Raw genomic sequence first — 19,641 nt, 5'->3', positions numbered from 1 at the left:
TGGAAAGGGAATACCAGCAAGCTAAGTGAGACTCGTCCCAGTACTAATGGGACAACTATTGGAAATTATCCACTGAAACAGAACTATTTGAATGAGATAAGAAATATGAAAAACCATAGAGGGGAAAGAAATACAATTGGAGGCGCATCCCTTTGTGGAAAAGGGGGCGGCCCACCCATATCTTGAAGATAAGAAAGGGAGCACAGACGAGAGACATTTGGGGAGACATTTTGTTGGTTATGTTTGGGCAGGTGGATGAGCATACAAGATGTCCCCATGTTTTACTTTTATGATTCTATTTTCAAACGAACTAGGCATATGACTGGTGTGGCTTTTCTTACACCCATGAGCATGTATGCCTGAAAGATACATGCCAGTGACAAGGATTTTCGTTGTGGTGGTTCTGGTGGTGATGGATGTATCACTGGTGTGATTGTATGTTTCGGGCTGTCAGTGGGGGTTGAGTAGTCTTGTGCTGTCAGTTGAAGTGAGCTTGGGGTATCTTTTCAAAGATAAATTGTTTGGGCAAGTATTTGTTGGTGTAGTTTTGCATACTAGTACTCATTGTATTGGCAATTGCTATTTCATTAGTAATGGGAATAATATCAAAGTTGGGTGGAGTCTGTCTTGAAGGTGGGTCGGGTCGGTGGTGTGTGTTGTTGATGTTCACTTGAGATGCACATACACATGAAATATATTGTAAGGGATGTCTGTTACTTTATTGCTATAAACAAAGGTGTGCCTGGTTTAGATCCCTCGTCCTCCAGGCTAGATACTCTGAGAACATACAATAATGGACCAATCGGATAGGGGATGACACATCAAATACATTTATCTTTTTATATATACCAATACATGTCACAATGTACATTTCAATTAGATTTTATTATTATCAAACACAATGATATACATTTATTTAAAAAAAAATTCAAAACAATTTTTCAAAATTCAACTCGCACACATTCATTCCTACTATCCATTCAATTTCACTTTCTCTTAAAACAGATACATTTCACACCTATCTCTATGACCTCTTGGTCATTATCAACAATCTATAGTTTTCACACTGTAAATTGCCCTCCAATTGTTATCTGATGGTTTGATCTGTATATAATCAATTTCACAAATGTGAATTTTTTATACATTTATATAATTGTGTTTGATAATAAAAAATCACATTGACATTTATTGGTATATATAAAAAGATAAATGTATTTGATGTGTCATCCCCTATCCTATTGGTCCATTATTGTGTGTTCTCAGTGTTACTTTATGGCTGCATAGGTTATTTTTTGTTTGTAGAAATAATAAATGTAACTTATGAAAGGAAGACATGGTAGTGCAGTAAGACCGACATAAGTGATCACAGTTTAAGGGGTTTATTGTACATTATCAAGGGTGCGAAAAACGCTCATCTAAGTCTAAGATGGGAGTAAGCTACGACCTTCAAATAATAATATAGTCCTACACTATAGACGCGAACATATACTCCAAGTTACTAGCCAACAGACTAGCAAAGACCCTCCCTGCGATCATCAATGCCAACCAAACAGGATTCATAATGGGAAGAAGCACGGGAAACAACATTCGACAAGCCCTCAACCTGGTAGAAGTGGCATCGGCGAAACACCACAAAGTGGCCCTACTTTCCTTAGACGCAACTAAAGCGTTGGATAAAGTAGACTGGTCATTCATGTGTCTGGTCCTTGAAGCCTTCCAATTCGGGCTACTATTTTGCAAAATGTTACTGGCCAACTACAGTGCCCCGAAAACAACCCTGAAGGGGAACCGGAGACTATCGGCCCCGATCCCACTCTCATGTGGAACAAGAACAGGATGCCCGTTCTCCCTGCTAATATTCGCCCTAATTATGCAACTGTTCGCCCAAAGAATCTGCAACAACCCCGTAATCACAGGAGTGGAAGTAAAAGGCGAGCAATATAAGGTGTCCCTTTACGCAGACGATGCAATGTTCAATCTCACAAACAGCCGCTCTTCCCTTCCAGAGGCCCTAGCTGAACTGGACTACTTTAAATAGGTAGCAGGCTTTACCATTAACTACACTAAAAGAAGGGCCTTGGGGATAGGAATACCCAACGACACGATAAACTACCTCCGCCAGACATGCCCGTTGGAATCGAACACGAAAACAAAATATCTTGGAGTGCATATTGCACCAATGCCTAAAAGCCTCTATGCCAGGAACTTCCCCTACCTATTCAGCCACCTGGAAACAGACCTCAACAGATGGACAAGCTAAGAGATCTCGCTGGTGGGGAAGAATCAAGGCATGCAAAATTAACCTTCTACCCAGATTCCTATACCTTTGCTAATCCCTACCAGCGAAAGTCTCGTTAAAGCCCCTCCTGTAGCTACAAAAACAGATCTCCAGATTCATATGGAAGAAAGGCAAAGCCCGAATACCACAGAAGGTGATGACAGGAGCAGCTAAATGGGGTGGAATGGGAGTACCGAACCTCCGTAATTACTGCGCAGCGGCACAAGAAACATTCTGGCATGGTCTGTACCCATAGACCCCCCAAAATGGGCGCTCATCGAACAAGTCAAATGTCCCCTCCCACTGTGTTTCACTAGTAGACATCTCGGGGTCAGCTCGCAGACACTGGCCAACCATTCTCTCCTCAACTAAAACGTCCTTGAGAACTTGGGATTGGGCACCGCAAAGGAAAGGAATCCCCACAATACTAGGCCCGAACTCGCCAGTTCTCCGAAACCCAGACTTCACCCCGGGCTTAGCAACGGCAAACTTTAATAATTGGAGTTGGAGGTGGGGGGGATTGCAGACAATCTTGCAACTGTTTGAGAACGATAACCCCCTCACCTTCGAGAAGTGTAAAACTAAGTTCGCCCTGACTGAATCAGACGGATTCACCTATGCTCAGATCCGACACTGGATTACCCAACCTTTGATCAAACGTGAAGCCACCAGAACGCCCCACCCCATAGAACTAGATACAAGAGGGCCTGAGTCTTGGACTTATCACAAGGATATATACATTACTGTTACGCTCACCTGGGTTCCACAGGGGCGCCAAACGAAGCTGGACTGCAGCGGTCTCCACCAATGTGACTCGTAGTGTAGTGATGAGTGACTGCGCTTGCCCACTCAGTTTCGTCTGTCTGGCACGTAGGAGGATTGTCCTAAAGTAGTAAAATGATAATTAGCTGACCGTGGTAAAAGGGGTTAACTTTGTCTTTTCCAAAACCACCTTGTGTTCCCCTGATCATGTCTCACCTTATTGTTAGGAAGGATGGGCTCTCCATCCTGCGTCGGCGTGCAGGGGTGTGTAGAAACCAGTTAACTTCACTGGTCTGTAAGCTTATGGCAGAGTTTTCAGACAACGATGACTCCGAGGTAAGTTTTATGCCAATCCAAAGTATAATGCAAGTCTTAGAGTTCGATTGTCTTATAGTTCACTCTTGCTCCTTTTATATATTTCTTCCCTTGCAGAATGGCCCAAGGTGAAAGAATTGAGGTAGCGCCACGGTAAGAGTCAGTTTTGCACCAAGCACTAATCTTAGCAAGCAATATTGTTCATTAAGAGATTAACCAATTGTCCCCTGTATATTTTGCAGGAGTGACGTTTCTCCGGAATGAGGGACGTAGGATGATGACTAGCGACACCTCGAGCGGTAATGTACCTAGTAAGTATCTTGCGGTATGAATTTGAATGTCTTTTGCGGAGCTCAGCTCACCTGTTGTTTTTTCTCTTTTGCAGATGCAGATTCTCCGAGCGGCGATTTCAACAGAGCGCCTCGCAGGATCGTGTGGATGAAAGGAGCATTGGTGAGTATGCCGCAGCGCTACTGCTGACAGTGCAGTGCTGTAACAGATGTTTTCTTTTCCTCACAGGTGCGGCGACTCCCAGATGAAAGCGACGACTAATGGTGTGGCTCCTGTTCTAATCTGCTTTTCCTATTCTCCTTTGCAGGTTCGGTTCACGGAGAACAAGACGGATGTAGCTGTAGACTGGATGCTGAGCTGTAGGCACGGTGAGCGTTACGCTGCAGAGATGCAGAATAACGCGAAGCATGTGCTGCTCTCCGGGCGTGGTTTAAATGGCCACCAAAAAGTAGTTCCCAGGTAAAATAGTTCCAGTACCACACCCAAGAAAATTAGTCCCTGGAAGAAAGTAATCCCTTCAAGGCCTCACGATGGCCAGTACATGATTTCTCTACAGGATGTCCTGCTTAGTTTTAAAAAAGGCAATATGAGCCAGGCGCCAACGACGCCAGGACTGAGTCCATAAAGCCCTGGGCGGTCCCTTGAGTCTCCCTGAGTTCTCATGGGTGCCTGTACTCTGGGCAGATGGGTCTGCTCCTGATGTCTGAGGGCAGGCATTGTGACAATTACTGCTGGAGGATATGCTAAACACACGCCCTCTATACATGACCCAATGGGAAAAGGACCTGGGCCGACCTATAGAAGACCAAACCTGGATTGACATTTGGCTTAGGAACAGCACAGCCACCAGGTGTGTCACTAACAAAGAGTGCATTTTTAAACTGCTCTACCGCTGGTATTGCCCTCCAGAACGTCTGCATCACTTCAAAAATTCCCTAGACCCCAAATGCTGGAGACAATGTGGAGCACACAGAACATACTTCCACATGTGGAGCAACTGCCACGTGGCGCAATCTTTTTGGAAGGAAGTGCTCCAAATCATGGAGGCCATCACACACTGCAAACTACCAATGGACCGGGAGGTGATCTTGCTGGGTGCCCCACAACCAGACCGCTATCCAAAGAAGGGGCCAACAGCAAAACTATTTTCCCCAACTACTCCTGGCGGTGAAAATCACACTTGCCCGGAAATGGAAAACAAGCGAAAGGCCTCTAATACCTCCATGCTGGACAAAAGTCTGGGACATTCTGGTAGCAGAGAAGGTCACAGCAGCTAAAGAAGGAGCGCTCCACTGCTTGAGATTGTTGAGCCATGTCCTAGAATATGACCGGGAACTCCTGGCACTTACCTTCCAACCACAACTAGCGAAACTATTCCTACGCCCTTAAGTAGTCCTCAAACCCCCCCCCCCCTTCCCTCCCAGCCTCTCCCCCCGCAGAACTCATATCGGACCTGAATACAGGAACTATACATTCAGACAAAGGACAATGGAAAAAGATGTGGGAAATGGGACTATTAAATAATCACTGTAAAACAGTACTATTACTTTGACTTAAAACTTTGTAACTATTCTGTTGTGACCAGTTTTACATAAACGTGTAAGTCAGGATGTTATGCCGTTAGCCTCCCTTCCCCAAGTTTTTAGCAAGGGACAAGGCGGGTCACTCCAGCACCGCACACTCCTGGGATTCTCTAGCACAAGCTCACAGTACCTTTCACCAACATCCGGGCTCTCTCTGCCCAAGTCTCTTTCATGCAAAGTCTCTTGCCCCAGAAGACCTGATGCACCATAAACAACAAAGAATGTTCCTTGCTAAATATTCATGTTGGGCGATTTACTCTTCACCCTGGATCCCCCTCAGCCAGGCTCTGATCCTTCTTTCACCTTTAGCCTCCCTCAGTCAGGCTCAGACCAACTTCAATTTTTAGGTATCCCTCAGTCGATTCACATTTGCCACAACAATCTTCTCTCTTGTTTTACTTTTCAGCCAAGGTCCCCCCTCGGCCGGGCTCAGACCAATTTCAGTTTACAGAAAATCAAAGACTTTCGAGTGTGCCCGGGACTTAACGTAACCCGCTGCAGGACCACTTTGATTTCACAGTTCAATAATTCTTCCCTGTTCAAGTGGTGGCAGGGGAACCAAACAGAGACCTTCGAGTGAGCACCGATGTGGGGCTGTACCATTCTGTATCTGGTACCCATCTTGCTCTAACAAAGTTCACTTCTATTCATCTTCTATTCATACAATGTTGCCGCTTGCAAACTTGAGCATAGCACATTCCGGTTGGCTATAATTTTCTCCAACTCACTGCCTGTGCTGAATTTGTTGGTGTTGCTTTGCTGTTGGAGTCAAGGACAGTACCACAGTGGCAATCGCTTCTCCCCTCGTTGGCCATCAATGCAGGATACTTTTGACACTCTCTACATCGTTCGTCAGCTGCAATCCCTGCTCTTAAGTTTGTTTTCCTTGAGGCTTTTTGAAAGTCGCGGTTCTGTGTTAGTAAGGGCAAGGGCGTTTCCCTGCTTGCCGTTCTCTCCGATCTTGACACCTTTCTCCTGGTTTTAAACTGCCATTCCCGAATTGCTGCTTCCTCATGTGTTTTACCTTGCTCGGAGTGTGCTTTCATGCTCCGCCTTCTATCCGTGTGGGGAAGTACAATGGAAATCAGGTGTGTGACATTATCAGTAATAGCCTGACTCTGCCTGACCCTTGGGTTGGGACATGTCAGGTATACGGCTCTGATGTTAGTTCTTTCTCGCTCACGATAAACTGTCCGTCAGAAAGTGTTTGTGTCGGAAAAGGGGGGAGTGAGTTCCTAGGTATACCGCGTCTCTCCTTTCGGTGTCCCACTCCCTGAAGACCCTTCATCCAGGTGATCTTCCTGCACTATTCATGCAGGCAGGCCATCTGTCTGTTGGTCTGACATTCATAATAGTCTAGATTTTAAAATGTTTAACACAGCGAAGTTGGACCAATGAATGGCTTCTTTTTTTCTTTTCTAGTATGTGGTCCCTGTAGATAGACTAGTAGTCCAAAATACACTGGACCCAATTGCACATTGTGGCTACCTTTTGATATGGAAATAACATTTTGATTATCAAGAATCACAGCTGGAACTCTTACTAGAGGACACGGATACTTTGAGTATTTTAGAAATGACGACTTTTTGATAATCTACAGTAACTGTAGACCGTAAAATGTCAAATGTATTTACACAAGGGGCCCTTGCATGCTCCTGACTTAGTAATCAGGACACAGTTCGCAATTTCGATTAGCTTCCGGTGCAAAAGCAGCATTTTTTTGGCAGCTTACTTACGTTACCGATTTAGATTTTAAAATTGTGGTGCCTGCTCGCATTCCACCGTTATTTGTAAAGCAAACATGAGTATGTTCTTATAGAAATACTGCTAGATATTGGGGCAGTCAGCATGGAAACGTATGGGCCCAGCCAGCATGAAAATGTTTTTATACTAGCATGTATTGTGGGCAAAGACTTCATGAAAATTTGTACCCAATTTTTCAAAAAAATGCTGTAAAATACAAAATATTAAGCCAATATTTTTTTTTTAAATGTGGGGGGGGTCACACCCTCCCAACCGAATCTCTCTTGATTGGTTTGGGCTACCTTGCTCTGCTTGGTCAATCTTGCATATTTGAGAGAAATATTTGCACCCCTCTACTTTACCAGCCACCACTGTGATGTACAGCGAGAAACTGAAAACTAAACAATTCTACAGGGGCAACGTGAGATTCCGGCAACCATTTACCCTTGTACTTGGCACCTGCAGCTGATATTTCATCTGTTAAACGGACTGTTCTTGACTATCATAAGAATGAGTTATGAGTGATATCTCTGACTCTTCTGACTGGCTATTATTTAAAGCCGAGCTGGTTATGATATATTTTCTGCTAAATGCATCCTCCAACTACCCATTATTGGAAGCTTTGCTGGGAGTTATGTCTGCTTTAGTTAAAATAATGCAGACTTTTGCTGTGCCTTTGTCGTCTTAAACCTACTATGTACATGCTTAGTGTTATTTTTCTTTTTAACCAGCTTGGGGTGCCCCCCCCCCACCACCTCCAATGCTGATTTCTAGTGACGCCACTGTTATTTTGCCACTGTGGGTGTCTACACCTGGTCCTCATTTCACCCTACCATGGCACGTGTTAGATAATGAGCGTGGCTTAGTAGTGTGGTTACACGGGGGAGCTAACATATGATTTGTCTTCGCATTGCACACATGTTGCAGTTTCTTTGATGTCTTGTTTGCATAGTTTCATTTGTGTACAGTTTTGTTCCAATAAGCCTTCAAGGGCGAACAGGTTATGTGTATGGTGTAGCGCGGGGCTTGCACATGGAAGAACTCTTGTTACTCACAGCGCTCCCTATGTCCCTATGTTCTGCAAACATAATAGGTGTGGTGGAGTTGTTTTGTTAAACAGTCTGTGCATGTGGCCCATTTTATATTAAATTACTGATTACTGCACACCTGTTCAATGGTTATTGTGGCGCTTGTGAATGTTTTGCCATGTTCGGTGGTACAACCTTATTGCTTTTGGCCTCATATCCTTGGAATAGAGACTTACTTTTTTGGCCCTTGATTCCTTAGTGTGCTTATTTTATGGTTGACTTTGGTATTTACGGATGTGTGTTTAAGCAGCGTCAGTGGCGTACCGATTGAGGTGTAAAGTGGGGCTTTCCCCCAGGCTCTTTTGAGAGCCTCACTGGGGCATTTGTCCGTGGGACTGTGTGCTGAGCAATTCCTGCTCATTGTCCTGGTAGCAGGACACCTTAACCTTTCCGAACTGGAGAGATGTCCCATTGCCAGGACACTGTCCCAAGGAGCTCCGGGTGGCAGAGGGGCTCTCAAGTTGCTCTGTCAACGGAGCATATCATTGTGAGCCATTAGTCACTGAAGGGAGGGAGGTGGGGGGCTATTAGCAGGGACTTTTGTCCCTTTTTGAAATGGGAATGGGAATGAATGATCGGAAGTGAGAAGGATGCACTGCACAATGCACAACAAGGCATAGCATAAGCAGTGTTGTATAGCAATTTGCTATGCAATTCTGTAGGTTTGCTTTTTAAATTGATACTTGTGTAGCACAGCCTGCTATTTAAATTACTCTCTTCAATGAAAGCACAGCTCTCTGTGCATTCCTCTCTTGACCTCTGGGATCTCTCTGCCATATTTTCTTTGCTCACTGAAAATTCAAAGGGGTTAAAGGAGAGGGTGCAGCAGTAATCATCTCCTCCAATCCAAAAGTGCCAATGGCCTGTGTGAGAGTCCTAGGCGAGACAAGTTCTTTCTTTTATAAATAATTAAAAACCCAAAGTAGTCCACACGATAATTTTCTTAAGCTAACTATATCCTGTTTGGCAAAGACTGGTATGTGTTAACTTATTATTTTTTAAAACAGTTGTGCGTTTCCATCCTTAAAAATATAACTTGTTACATAATTGTTAATTGCAGTATTGCTCCTGTAAAACAGTGCATTGTCTCCTCCATGTTTTTCAATAATGTTTAGGCTAGTGTGTCTAAATCTCATTGTGTCAACTACATTTCATTTTGTTGGGGAAGATGCATCATATTAACAAGCGGACAGTTTTGAAAATGTACATGATCACGTGGCCAAATTCGTTTGATGGTAAACCTTATGTGACCACCTTGTTGCATACATCTGTGCAACTGGTGCTCCACCAATGATCTGATCCGAAACTCTGTGACATTCTACCTTATCAGCCTGGTGCTTTATCCAGCTACCCTGAAAGTGAAATGGCCGCAAACTACAATATTCCACCTAGTTTTCCCAGTTGTCTGCCTGCTGCACCATATACTCTGCTTAGTCTCTTTCTTTCCTCTTACATTATAACACAATGCGGACTAGATGTTTATGCAAAATTGTGATCAATACTTCCATCCAGTCTGTACTTCTACAGATCTACTCCAATAGCATACACTGTAGTTAGCCTCCAGGTTTGTTTTGCTTTACTGCTGATTGCATCATAAATTAGTACCTGTGGGCTGGTCAATCTGGAATCTGCAAGTAGCTGACCGCCTTTCACACGGGCCTGCAGTGCTACTTGCCCAACCGTTTCCTGCAGTGGTGCCTCAGGCCGAATCTCCACTGGAGTACTACACCTCGAAACCCCGCCCCTGCTGCCCACCTCCTGGATTGCCTTCAGTTCCTGCACAGAGGATTGCTATTAAAAACCAAAAACAAAGTGCTAATAGTGATTCAATATTGCTTTCATGGTCATTGCAGGCCTGGAATGCACTGCCTGGGCCTACCTGGCTTGGGCTTGAGGTCAGTTAGTGACTCGGACGGTCCACTGACAGTGGTATTTAACACTATAATGAAAACAGTTGCTATTAATAACGGGCAACGCCTGCCACCACACCATACTGCATGCTTACTCTCAGGCTATGAATTTCCTTTTAAAATGTTTTGGGGGATTATTGAAACTTCTCCTTACACAGCAAATAATGGGTCAAGCATGCAATAAACGGGACATCGCTCTGTGCAACACCGATTGCACACAGCTGCAGAGCCTTGCAGCGAAAACTGTTTTCATAGTTATCACATCTATTGGGCTCCATACAGCTAACCTTTCCTTTTTATAGACACTCATCTCATTAATGTCTTACTTCAGCTGTACACAAAAGGCTGTATTGATGCTCATTTTATGTCTTGGAAATAATTAATTTCTGATGACATTAAAAATAGTAGTACAACATTGCTAATCAAATAGGTTTGTTTGCAAATCAAGACTTTAATTAGCAAACTCTACTAATCAATTTTTGAAAACTAATGTATGCCTTGCACAATGCTGAATGCTTTATGAAATAACGACTATGGCTTTACACCCCAAGGGGGATTTGTTAGGCTCACATTAATCTGCATGATGCTATTGTGACATTGCATGCAGTATGGGGAGAATAAAACTAAAGCCATACTCATATTGCTCAACATATTTCTTTGACAATGTATATAGAGTATAGTTACTTCACTGTGAAAGGCTAGTTTATTAGGTAATGTGGTTTGCTTCCAAGGTATTACTATAAATAAAGTATTATTTAAGCATGTGAAATGCAAAGTAACACCTTAATAAATATCTATATCAACTAATTCTGGGAAGATGTGCTCAGTTGCTTAAATTGTCCACATCCCGGTTTCACCATTTAACCATTGTGTGTGATCCTGTGCAAATCATTTAATTGCACTGTGTCTTATCTGCAGCTCTGTAAGTGATCCCTTCATAGCTTATGTTAATATATCATGCTGTTAATTAATAATGGTGCATTTTAGGGATTTTGCACCACAGTTATCTGCCACTTGTCTTATGGCAACTTATTCTAAAGTCACTTCCATGGTGCCTCCAAGTATCAAAGACTGGTGATGCTCCTAGCAATGTCCTTTTCTGTTAAATCGTTTCTGTTGTTGCAATCCATATGCAAATTAGATCAGTTTCCTGCATCTGTAACAATTCTGCAGTTTTATTTTTTTGTTGTGTTAAAATGCCATCTGCCACTAATGTTAACAAAAAAGTAGATTCGGTCAGGGGTGGGCGGTTTGGGGGCGCGAATGAGACCATATGGAATTGTGTGTGCTGCATTTAGAGAGAAAGTAGCAAGACTTTTTTTCGTGGCTCGCACCCCCACTCTTGCAATGCTGGATACTTCCTGAGCAGCGTGAAGGTCCTTAATTGGTTCCTCCTCACATATTGTGCATTTCATGCGTTTGTAAACTTCATTTGGTTTGTTTCTCGGCAAAAATATATGTATTCAGCGATCAAAGCTTTCTTTGGTTTTGTTTCTATGCATCTACCTCAAATATTTGAAAGATGTATATGCATTTTTTGGCCCTTAAAAAGTGAATATTTCAAGTTTGTTTTTTGTCATTTTTGAAATTTATGGCGCATGTACGACTTTAACCTGAGACCGAAAAGTGTGCTAAAAATGTTGAAAAGCAAAACCGGCACTTTTTAGATACCTTGGACTTTTTTTTAGCCTCTTTGCAGAAAAACACTTTGCATGGGGCTTCTTTCAATCTATTTTGGCATGAAAAGGCTGGTGAAACTTTGCCGAATTGGGCTTTAGTTTGGGATTAAACATACCTAACTTTGTGAATTGCATGGACTCGAACAAAAATTGGTGGAAAGTACTTTTGCTTTTTTCATTATCATTTGTAAAGTTTCATGTAACCTGAACTATAGATTCTGTTTCTCTGTTAAATCGAAAATTTTGCACGTTTGTGTTGCAAGCTATTTTGGTTTACTTGTATCTATTAAATCTATCTAGTCCTGAAATAAATGCACATAATTGAGTTACCTACTAGTATAGGATCCATGTTATCGCGGTTGAAACTTAAACATATTTTAACTCCTTTACATGTAAGTGCACATCAATTTGATCCACTGATGGGTCTAATTATCACCATGTCTGAAAAGGGCTAAAATATTCTTTTTTTTTTTCTTCAAGAAAGTAGTTTTTCATATTTTCCTCACCATTTGGAAAGATGCTACACTCAACATTGAGCTGTTTCTCCTATGTTTTTAAGGTGCATGTTGTTCGACCTATTCTTAGGAAATTGTATATTCCATATGTTTCATTCTCATATAATGTAATTCTTTTGTAAACCTTTAGTTGGAGAATCTAATGTTAGACAAAGATGGCCACATAAAGATTACAGACTTTGGACTTTGCAAAGAAGGAATCACAGATGTTGCTACAATGAAGACGTTCTGTGGTACGCCTGAATACCTGGCGCCAGAGGTAAGATGCGGCACAGTAACTTCTTGAACCCAGATTTGGCATTGTAATTTTGTGAAATGGATACATTTTATTTTGGGTCCATCATTCGGATATTTTCAGTGTTTTCACACAGCCACTATTTGTAATACAAAAGAGTGCTATTTTCTCGAGGACAGAAGTTTAGAAATGTCAGAAGTTCGTACAGTCGATGGAGTAGTCTGCTAATGTGCTTAGCAGTGAATCAACTAAATAAACTTGAAAGGAATATTTAACATTTTCAAATGGATTATTTTCTCCCACAGATTCCTTGTCTATGCTATCGCTATCCCAGCGCAGCTGTTCTCAGGAAACGTCTCTGATGCCAGGCAACGCAGTGCGGCTCCGCCGGGGGCCCCTACGTGCTCCACGCCAGACATGACGTCTAGGTCACTGTCAATATAGTGGTACCGCGCCCTGTCACCACTGTTCCTTTTTTCCACACACTGTTTGCTGATCGGAACATGCTTGTTGCGTGTACATTTTATTTTCATAGACCATGCCTTTTCCTTATAAGGTCTCCGGTTTCAAGCCATGTGTGGACTGTGGCTGGCAGATTTTGGCCGCTGAACCGCACCGGATTTGCTTATATTGCTTGGGCGAGAAACCTGAACATTGCATTACATGCCACTCCATGCACCCTATGGCCCATTCGGGAGATGGCGGCAAAAATATTCACATTCGCCCAGTGTTTCTCTTCGTCGAAGTGGTCTCACCGCTTCAGGGACTCCCCTGTTCGTCTGGCACAGCTACCTTTTTCTCACCCAATACCCCATCCATGAGGCATGGGAAAACCTCTGCCTGAAGATGTTGGACATCTTCGCCAAGGCCCCGGCGGCTACAGCGTTGGTGCCTTTGCCACAGACGATGGCCCTGCAGGGACCCACTGCGTCTTTTGCGATTGGCAGGCTAACCTCTGGGGACCACGCCTAAGGGCTCGGGCCTGGATCAGACAGAGTTGTCTCTGTGACAACAGGCCCCACCTTTGGGAGCGGCGGCAGCCCGTGCACCGGCACCGGTGTCATGGCCACTACGGCTCTGCAGGAATAAGTCCCACTCCATAGGGGCGCCTTCATGTCAAAGATGTATGACATCTACGATGATGACCTGGTCCCCTTTGGGCTTGAACCTATAGGTTCTAAGGATGTGAGGGATTTCTTCACGGCCTTGAGGTGGGCCTTTACACCTCCCCAGAGATGGACTTTTTGCCAGCTCCCACTCCAGGGGAAGCCTCAAGCCACCTTCCAGCACTTGATGACGAACATGGCCATTACTCTGGGACCATCTGCTCCATCCAGGTCCATGGTCCGGTACGAACTTTGTGATATTTTGGACGCTGCCTGCAAGGAGACGCTCCTGCCCTTCAATGCGGCAGTGGCCGCCCCCCCCCCCCCATATTGGAGGTATGGGAGAAACCTGCTTCTGTTCCGGCATTCGACCGGGAACTGGCGAGAAAACCCTGTCCTGGCTTTTCTTTCCTCCCATGCTTCGCCTGAAAGCTTGGTGGTTCAGGCTGTGATGGCTAGCCTGAAGACTTCTACCTTCCTGTCCCTTCCACCAGACAGGGGAGAGTAGGTGGTTTAACGCATGGTGCAAGTAGGTGTTTGCATCGGGCCGTCTTGCACTGCAGGCCGTGAATGCCTCTTGCGCCATGTCGAGGAGAGATGTGGGCCGGTTTCCTGTCGCGGTCTCTGGTGGCCAGGCAGCAGCACGCCAGATGCTGCAGTCAGGACTGGACAAGGGGGACTGTGTGGGCAGGTCCATGGCCACTCGCTTAGTGGTCAGGTGCCACTCGTGGCTGAGGACGTTGGGGATTTACGGCCGACGTCCAGACCTGGCTGTTGGACATAACATTTGACGGTCAGAATCCTTTTGGAGTGAAGGCAGACTACACCCTCCAGAAGGTCCTGTTCTCTAAGGCGACTGCTAAATCCTTGGGGCTAGAGGTGCAGCTGCCTTCTCCACAGCCATTTTCTTGGTGCATGGGTTTTCTGCCACTTACCTGCCTTTGACCTGAGGGGCCATGGTCAGTCTGCCCCAGGAAGAGAGGGCAAGACAAGCGCTTCCCGAGGTGTAGAGAAAGGGGTTCCCAGTGGGACGAAAGAGGGGAGGTGGGCGTTGCAGCGGCCGCACACCAGGACGCAAAACCTTGGTGATGGGCTTTGCCACTCTTCACCGGTGGGGGAGACTTTCCTTGTTCAGCCTGGAATAGCCAAAGACCACATATGACGCTTGGGCCTTACCGGTTATCCTACAGGTATATTGGCTCCCTTTGCTTCAGCGCTCCTGGACCACAGCCTGCTTGCCACCACTTTGTTTCCGGACCCCATGCTTCTGGAGCTAGTTCATCTGCTTGTGTCGAAAAGCCTAATTGAGCTGGTTCCACATTTAGAATGAGGGAAGAGTTAGTATTCCACCTATATTCTGGTGCCGAATAAGGATGAAGAAGGCATCATGAAGTACGACACATACAACAGATTCAATATCAACAAAAATACTTTTATTAACTTAAATGTCAGGATGGTATAAGTCCTAATCTGCCCTATGCTAAGGTTAGATTTCCATACCTAAAGAAACTAAGGATAGTTTGTGTCGGTAGGTTCAACTTAAGTCTGTCTGTGTACAAAACCTATGCTTGCCCTCATACCTAAAGTAAAACAATGTGTAGGGATGTCAACCATAAACTGAACAGTGTTCCAAAAGTAAAGTTCTGAGCTATTTCCAGCTTGGGACTTCTTTTTCAGCTCCCCTTCCCTAAGTACAAACAAGTTCACAACAGTTTTCAAGTTACCTTCTCTTGGACGCAAGTTATTACAGTTCCACACCTTTCTCAGGGTTCCCTTCCCCAAGTTCAATGTAACAGTGATCACAAAAGAAATGGTCTTGAAGCTCCGTCCTTGAGGTAATTACCAACAATTCTTCACAGCTCAGGGGTTCCTTCCCCCAAAGTATAAATGCAACAATGGTAGTTTTCCTTCTTGATACTTGGCATATTTATCTTGAGCTTTTTCAACACGTTTAGTTTCTCTGGTCACACATAGCTCCTTTGAATCTTGCCTCTTTATTTGTGTTTCCTTGACTTGGCTTCCTTGTGTCAGCCTTTTAGGTTTTTTTTATAGATTACCACATGTCCGAGTCAGCCCTTGGCATCATTGTACACATTCAATGTCTCACTGTATTTCAGGGTATTATCACACTTCACTTTAAGTAACCCTTTTTCCCCCGTTGCGCTTAGCTGCTTTCAAGTATGCAAGTTATTGTGCTTTAAGCACGGTTTTAAGGTGCAATCAGTTCGCTATGCAACAAACAAATGGTTTCTCAGACTTGACTTCAGCTCTGTAGTCGGTCCTTAATTCGACTTGATTTGCTACTTTTTCATTTCGTTATTCAGTATTTACAATTCCAATACGCACAACTTGCCTTTCTTGCATTCACTTAGCATCATCAGATTCATCTGTAACTGAAGCATTTATTCCGTCGGCTCTGGTCTACACTTTTGCTGCATGCCTGGAGTGCCCGGACTCTGGGTGATTTTCCTAGCACTCACTGGTCATCGGCTTCCTCCTGCGGCAGTTCTTACTGCTTTTCTCCTCTGCTGCAGTTGCTGCTTCTGTTTCTGCAAGCCCCGCTCACCTGTGGACTGGAGCTCAGCTAGCGCAGGCGGTTCCACTGCTTCTGCGAGGACGGACACACGTCCTCTTTGCTCTGGCTTTGCGACAGCTCTGTTTGCTCCTACTTCGCATCGGAGGCTCCCCACAGCTTGGGGTTATCGGCTGGCATCCCGGCTCCACCTCGAGTCCCACCCTGGCTGCCTCCAGTCTTCTGGGGTTTCCTGCTACTCTCTGCATAGATAGAACCCTAGGTATCTCTCTGTTCACTTTTGGTTTCTCATTTTATACACCTGAAGTCCTTAAATAGGCTCTAGGTGTGTACCATTGTCCAACTCTGCCTGACTTTGATTAAGAGGACATGCCTGACCCCCATAACCTTTGGCAAGCATCTTCCTCGTTCCAATGTTAAAGTGGACATGGGAGTTGTTAGTGGTCATTACTCCTAGTCGCCTCTTCCTCGTCGCTGTACTGTTAAAGGACAAAAGTGGGGAAATGAAGGGAGATGACTTTTAATAGCCCATAAATGCTTCGGGATGTTGGGTTGACTTTCTAAAGCGAAAGGGGGATACCATGTCTCGCCTGCAGGTTCCTCACTCACAATCCCCAAGGACCCTCCACCCAGGTGATTTATCCCTCGCTTGTCCACCCACAGGGTCGGGATCCAAAAGCGATAGCCTTTACCTGCCCACATGCGTAGTGGATCCCAGGGGAGTAGGAGTGATCTCTGAAGCTGCGGAACCTGTCCCTTCTCAAGGACAAGCTCAAGATGGTTATTCAAGCCCAGGCTCTGCAAGCCCTCGATCTGCAGGACTAGTTGGTTTCCCTGGACCTTCAGGACACCTACTCCCATGTGCCGATTCATCGAAAGCACAGGAAATACTTGTGTTTCATAATAGGTTAAAACTATTACCAGTTCATGGTCCTCCTGTTGGGTATTTCCTCTGGCACACAGGGTTTTCACCAAGCTGCTGGCAATTGCCCTGATGTGATGTGCAAGTTTGTTGTTGTGCCCCCCCACATTTTCTTTTTACATCAAGCGCAGCTATTTGTATGCTTAGCCCAGTTGGGCTGTGAGGTGTATTGGCCCTTTTGCTACACACCAACATGGCCATTTTCTTTGCAAGCACCGGAGTGCTCTGATGTCCGCCGAGTCTCCACAGTGATTGGCCTTAACATAACACTTCACGCCCAATCACAGAGCTGGTAGGTGAGAGCTGGCTCCCCGACAAGGCCCACGCTAAGGCCCCTGTCTGGCCTGATGGCTGTGGCCGGAGGGGCCACGGGCCTCCACAGCTTCTTGCCCTGAGATGTGCCTACTTCCCCTGCCGCTAGGGTAAGATCCCTGCCTGGGGCACTCTTGATGTCCTGCTAACCCGTGCTTCAATATCTCGCCTCTGGCACCCTCTGCCGCTCCTCTCATGCGCACAAAGTGTGCCTGCACTGTGACCCGGCTTGCCTTGGGCCCCTTTATACTCAATCACACATCTGCTGTCTCTATCTCGCTGCCTCCTCCTGCCTGCTTCTTGAACTTAATGACTCACTGCAGGCTGGCAGCCTACTCTCCTGACTGAGACAATCTTAACCCTTCCAGGGCCCTACGCCCCCAGCACCGCTTACTTTCCTCTCCATTTTCGGACTCATGAAGCCTTTTCTTTACTGCTGTAATTTCTGCACTGCTTGTAACATGAACCTTGCTGTGTTCCAAACCGATGCATTGATTGTTTTTTTTATGCATTTTAGTATTTTGCTGAAAAGTGTCATTTAGATGTGCCTCTAAACCTGCGCATTGTTTTGTGCTGCATTTTAGCGCCAACCCACTATGGGTTCTTAAAATTCTTCTACCCTGTGCATATCTTGTTCAAACCAACACCTCCATCTCTGCTTGTCTGGCTGCTAGGCTGACTGGTGAGTTGATTCGTGCATTCTGCAGCCCCACCTCTCTCATGGCACTCTCAATCTCCCCTATCTATTCTATCTCTCTCACAAGGTCTGGAAGAAAAAAGCTTAAAAAGCTCTCTTGGCCTCCAATCCTGGCCTACCTTCTGCTGACACCTATGTCAATGCTACTTCCAGGCAGACTATTACTGACATCTGCTTTTCCGTCCCCTCCCCGGACCTATGGACTCCACACCTGGTCTCAACTCTCTCCCCTTTCTCCTCTACAACCACTAATGGTAGCACTAGATGGGAAGTACTCTTGGCATACTTCTCATCCTCTAGGTGCATCATTAATGTCCATCACAATTCCGCTATCATGCCCCAAGGTTCTCAACCTACTCTCCTCCTCCTTGACTGGTGTCTGTTCTCTCTCATTAATTTCTCCCTTCCCCTGCTACTCTCCCTTCTCTCCCTAATCTCTCCACCACTACTGATTGGAGTACCTCGCCCCTGTACCCCCCTCAGAAAATGGTATACCCAGCTTCACTTAGCTACCCTGAACGCGCGCTCTGCTGTCAAACTCTCCTGACATCTGTCTCCTTCTTGAAGATCTTGACCTCAAGTCTTTGCCCTCACTTAGACATGGTTCAATACCAGCTCTGTCACTGCTCTTGACACTTTCCTTCCTGAGGCATACAAAATTCCCTCCATACCCAACCGGCCTGGAGGTTGAGTAGTCCTAATTTTTCATGAGTGGGTCCCAGCTTCTATCATCCTTACTCAATCCGACATCTCTTTTAAATGTCTTGTCCGTAGGCTCGGGGGTCTCTCCTACTTTCTCGCTCACCCTCACCACCATCTACAGGCCCCCTGGCCCTATCTCTCGCTTCCTCTCTGAATGGGCTGACCTCACCTCCTCACTCTTGACCTTTTCTTCCTAACTCCTTCACCTCAGTGACTATCTCACTATTCTTCCTTCCGGTCTGACACACTCAGCTGGAAACACTGTGGATGTCCTCATCTATGGAGACATCACTCTATTTAACCCGGTCACCACCCCCCTCTCCTGGTCTGACCACTATCTCCTTTACTCCTGCTTGGGGCCCCTTAGCCTTCTCTGAGCTGCCCCGCACACTGCCAGTCTACTTCGTTGTCATTCGACGATTAAGCGAGTGTTAGTTGCTGCTTTTGCTTCCACTTTCATCCCCCCTTCCACCTCTGCTTTTGGCTCTCCCTGTGACTCTGTCCTCGCTAATCTCCACTTCTCTATCTCGAACATCCTCGACATCATTGCCCCTGTCATGAGGATCTGCCTAAAACCGGCCTCTAAGTGCAATAGCTGGTATGATTACAATCTAGCATCACTGAAACAGAAGTGCAGAGTTGCTGAACAGAAGTGGCAGACCTCGGGTTCATCCTCTGACAAACTGGCCTGTCGCCTGCTCCAAAGGCAATATAGTTCTTTTTTAAAAAATTTAAAATAGTTGTTTTAGTTGTAATACAGCTTTTTCAACATAATAATTACATAGGGGGCGCTGTTTCCCACAGGAGAAGATGGCCGCTCCTGTGTGAGCTCCGGAGAGAACCAGGGCCGTATTGCAAAATATAACCGTTCAACGGATCCGGTTATACAAATGCAAAGCATGGAATGAATGGCAACGGCTGGTCAGCACGACCGTGAAGTCTGGGAGGCAGTGGTGGCTAGACTTTGATG

At 45.3% G+C, this 19,641-nt stretch overlaps 1 protein-coding gene across 2 annotated transcripts in view; it reads left to right on the top strand.

Moving 5' to 3' along the window:
• AKT3 (AKT serine/threonine kinase 3) overlaps window positions 1–19,641 on the top strand; it is a 2,870,184-nt gene that overhangs the window by 2,331,566 nt on the left and 518,977 nt on the right. For both annotated transcript variants that reach the window (XM_069607962.1, XM_069607961.1), the window contains one exon: window positions 12,295–12,423. In XM_069607962.1, coding sequence (XP_069464063.1) covers window positions 12,295–12,423 — 129 coding nt within the window. The remainder of the gene's footprint in view (window positions 1–12,294; window positions 12,424–19,641) is intronic.

This window comes from Ambystoma mexicanum, chromosome 4q, assembly GCF_040938575.1.
Source record: "Ambystoma mexicanum isolate Mex_15411 chromosome 4q, UKY_AmexF1_1, whole genome shotgun sequence".
Lineage (NCBI taxonomy): Eukaryota > Metazoa > Chordata > Amphibia > Caudata > Ambystomatidae > Ambystoma > Ambystoma mexicanum.
The sequence above is the reverse complement of the archived record's forward strand: the minus strand, read 5'-3'. Positions and strand labels throughout refer to the sequence as shown.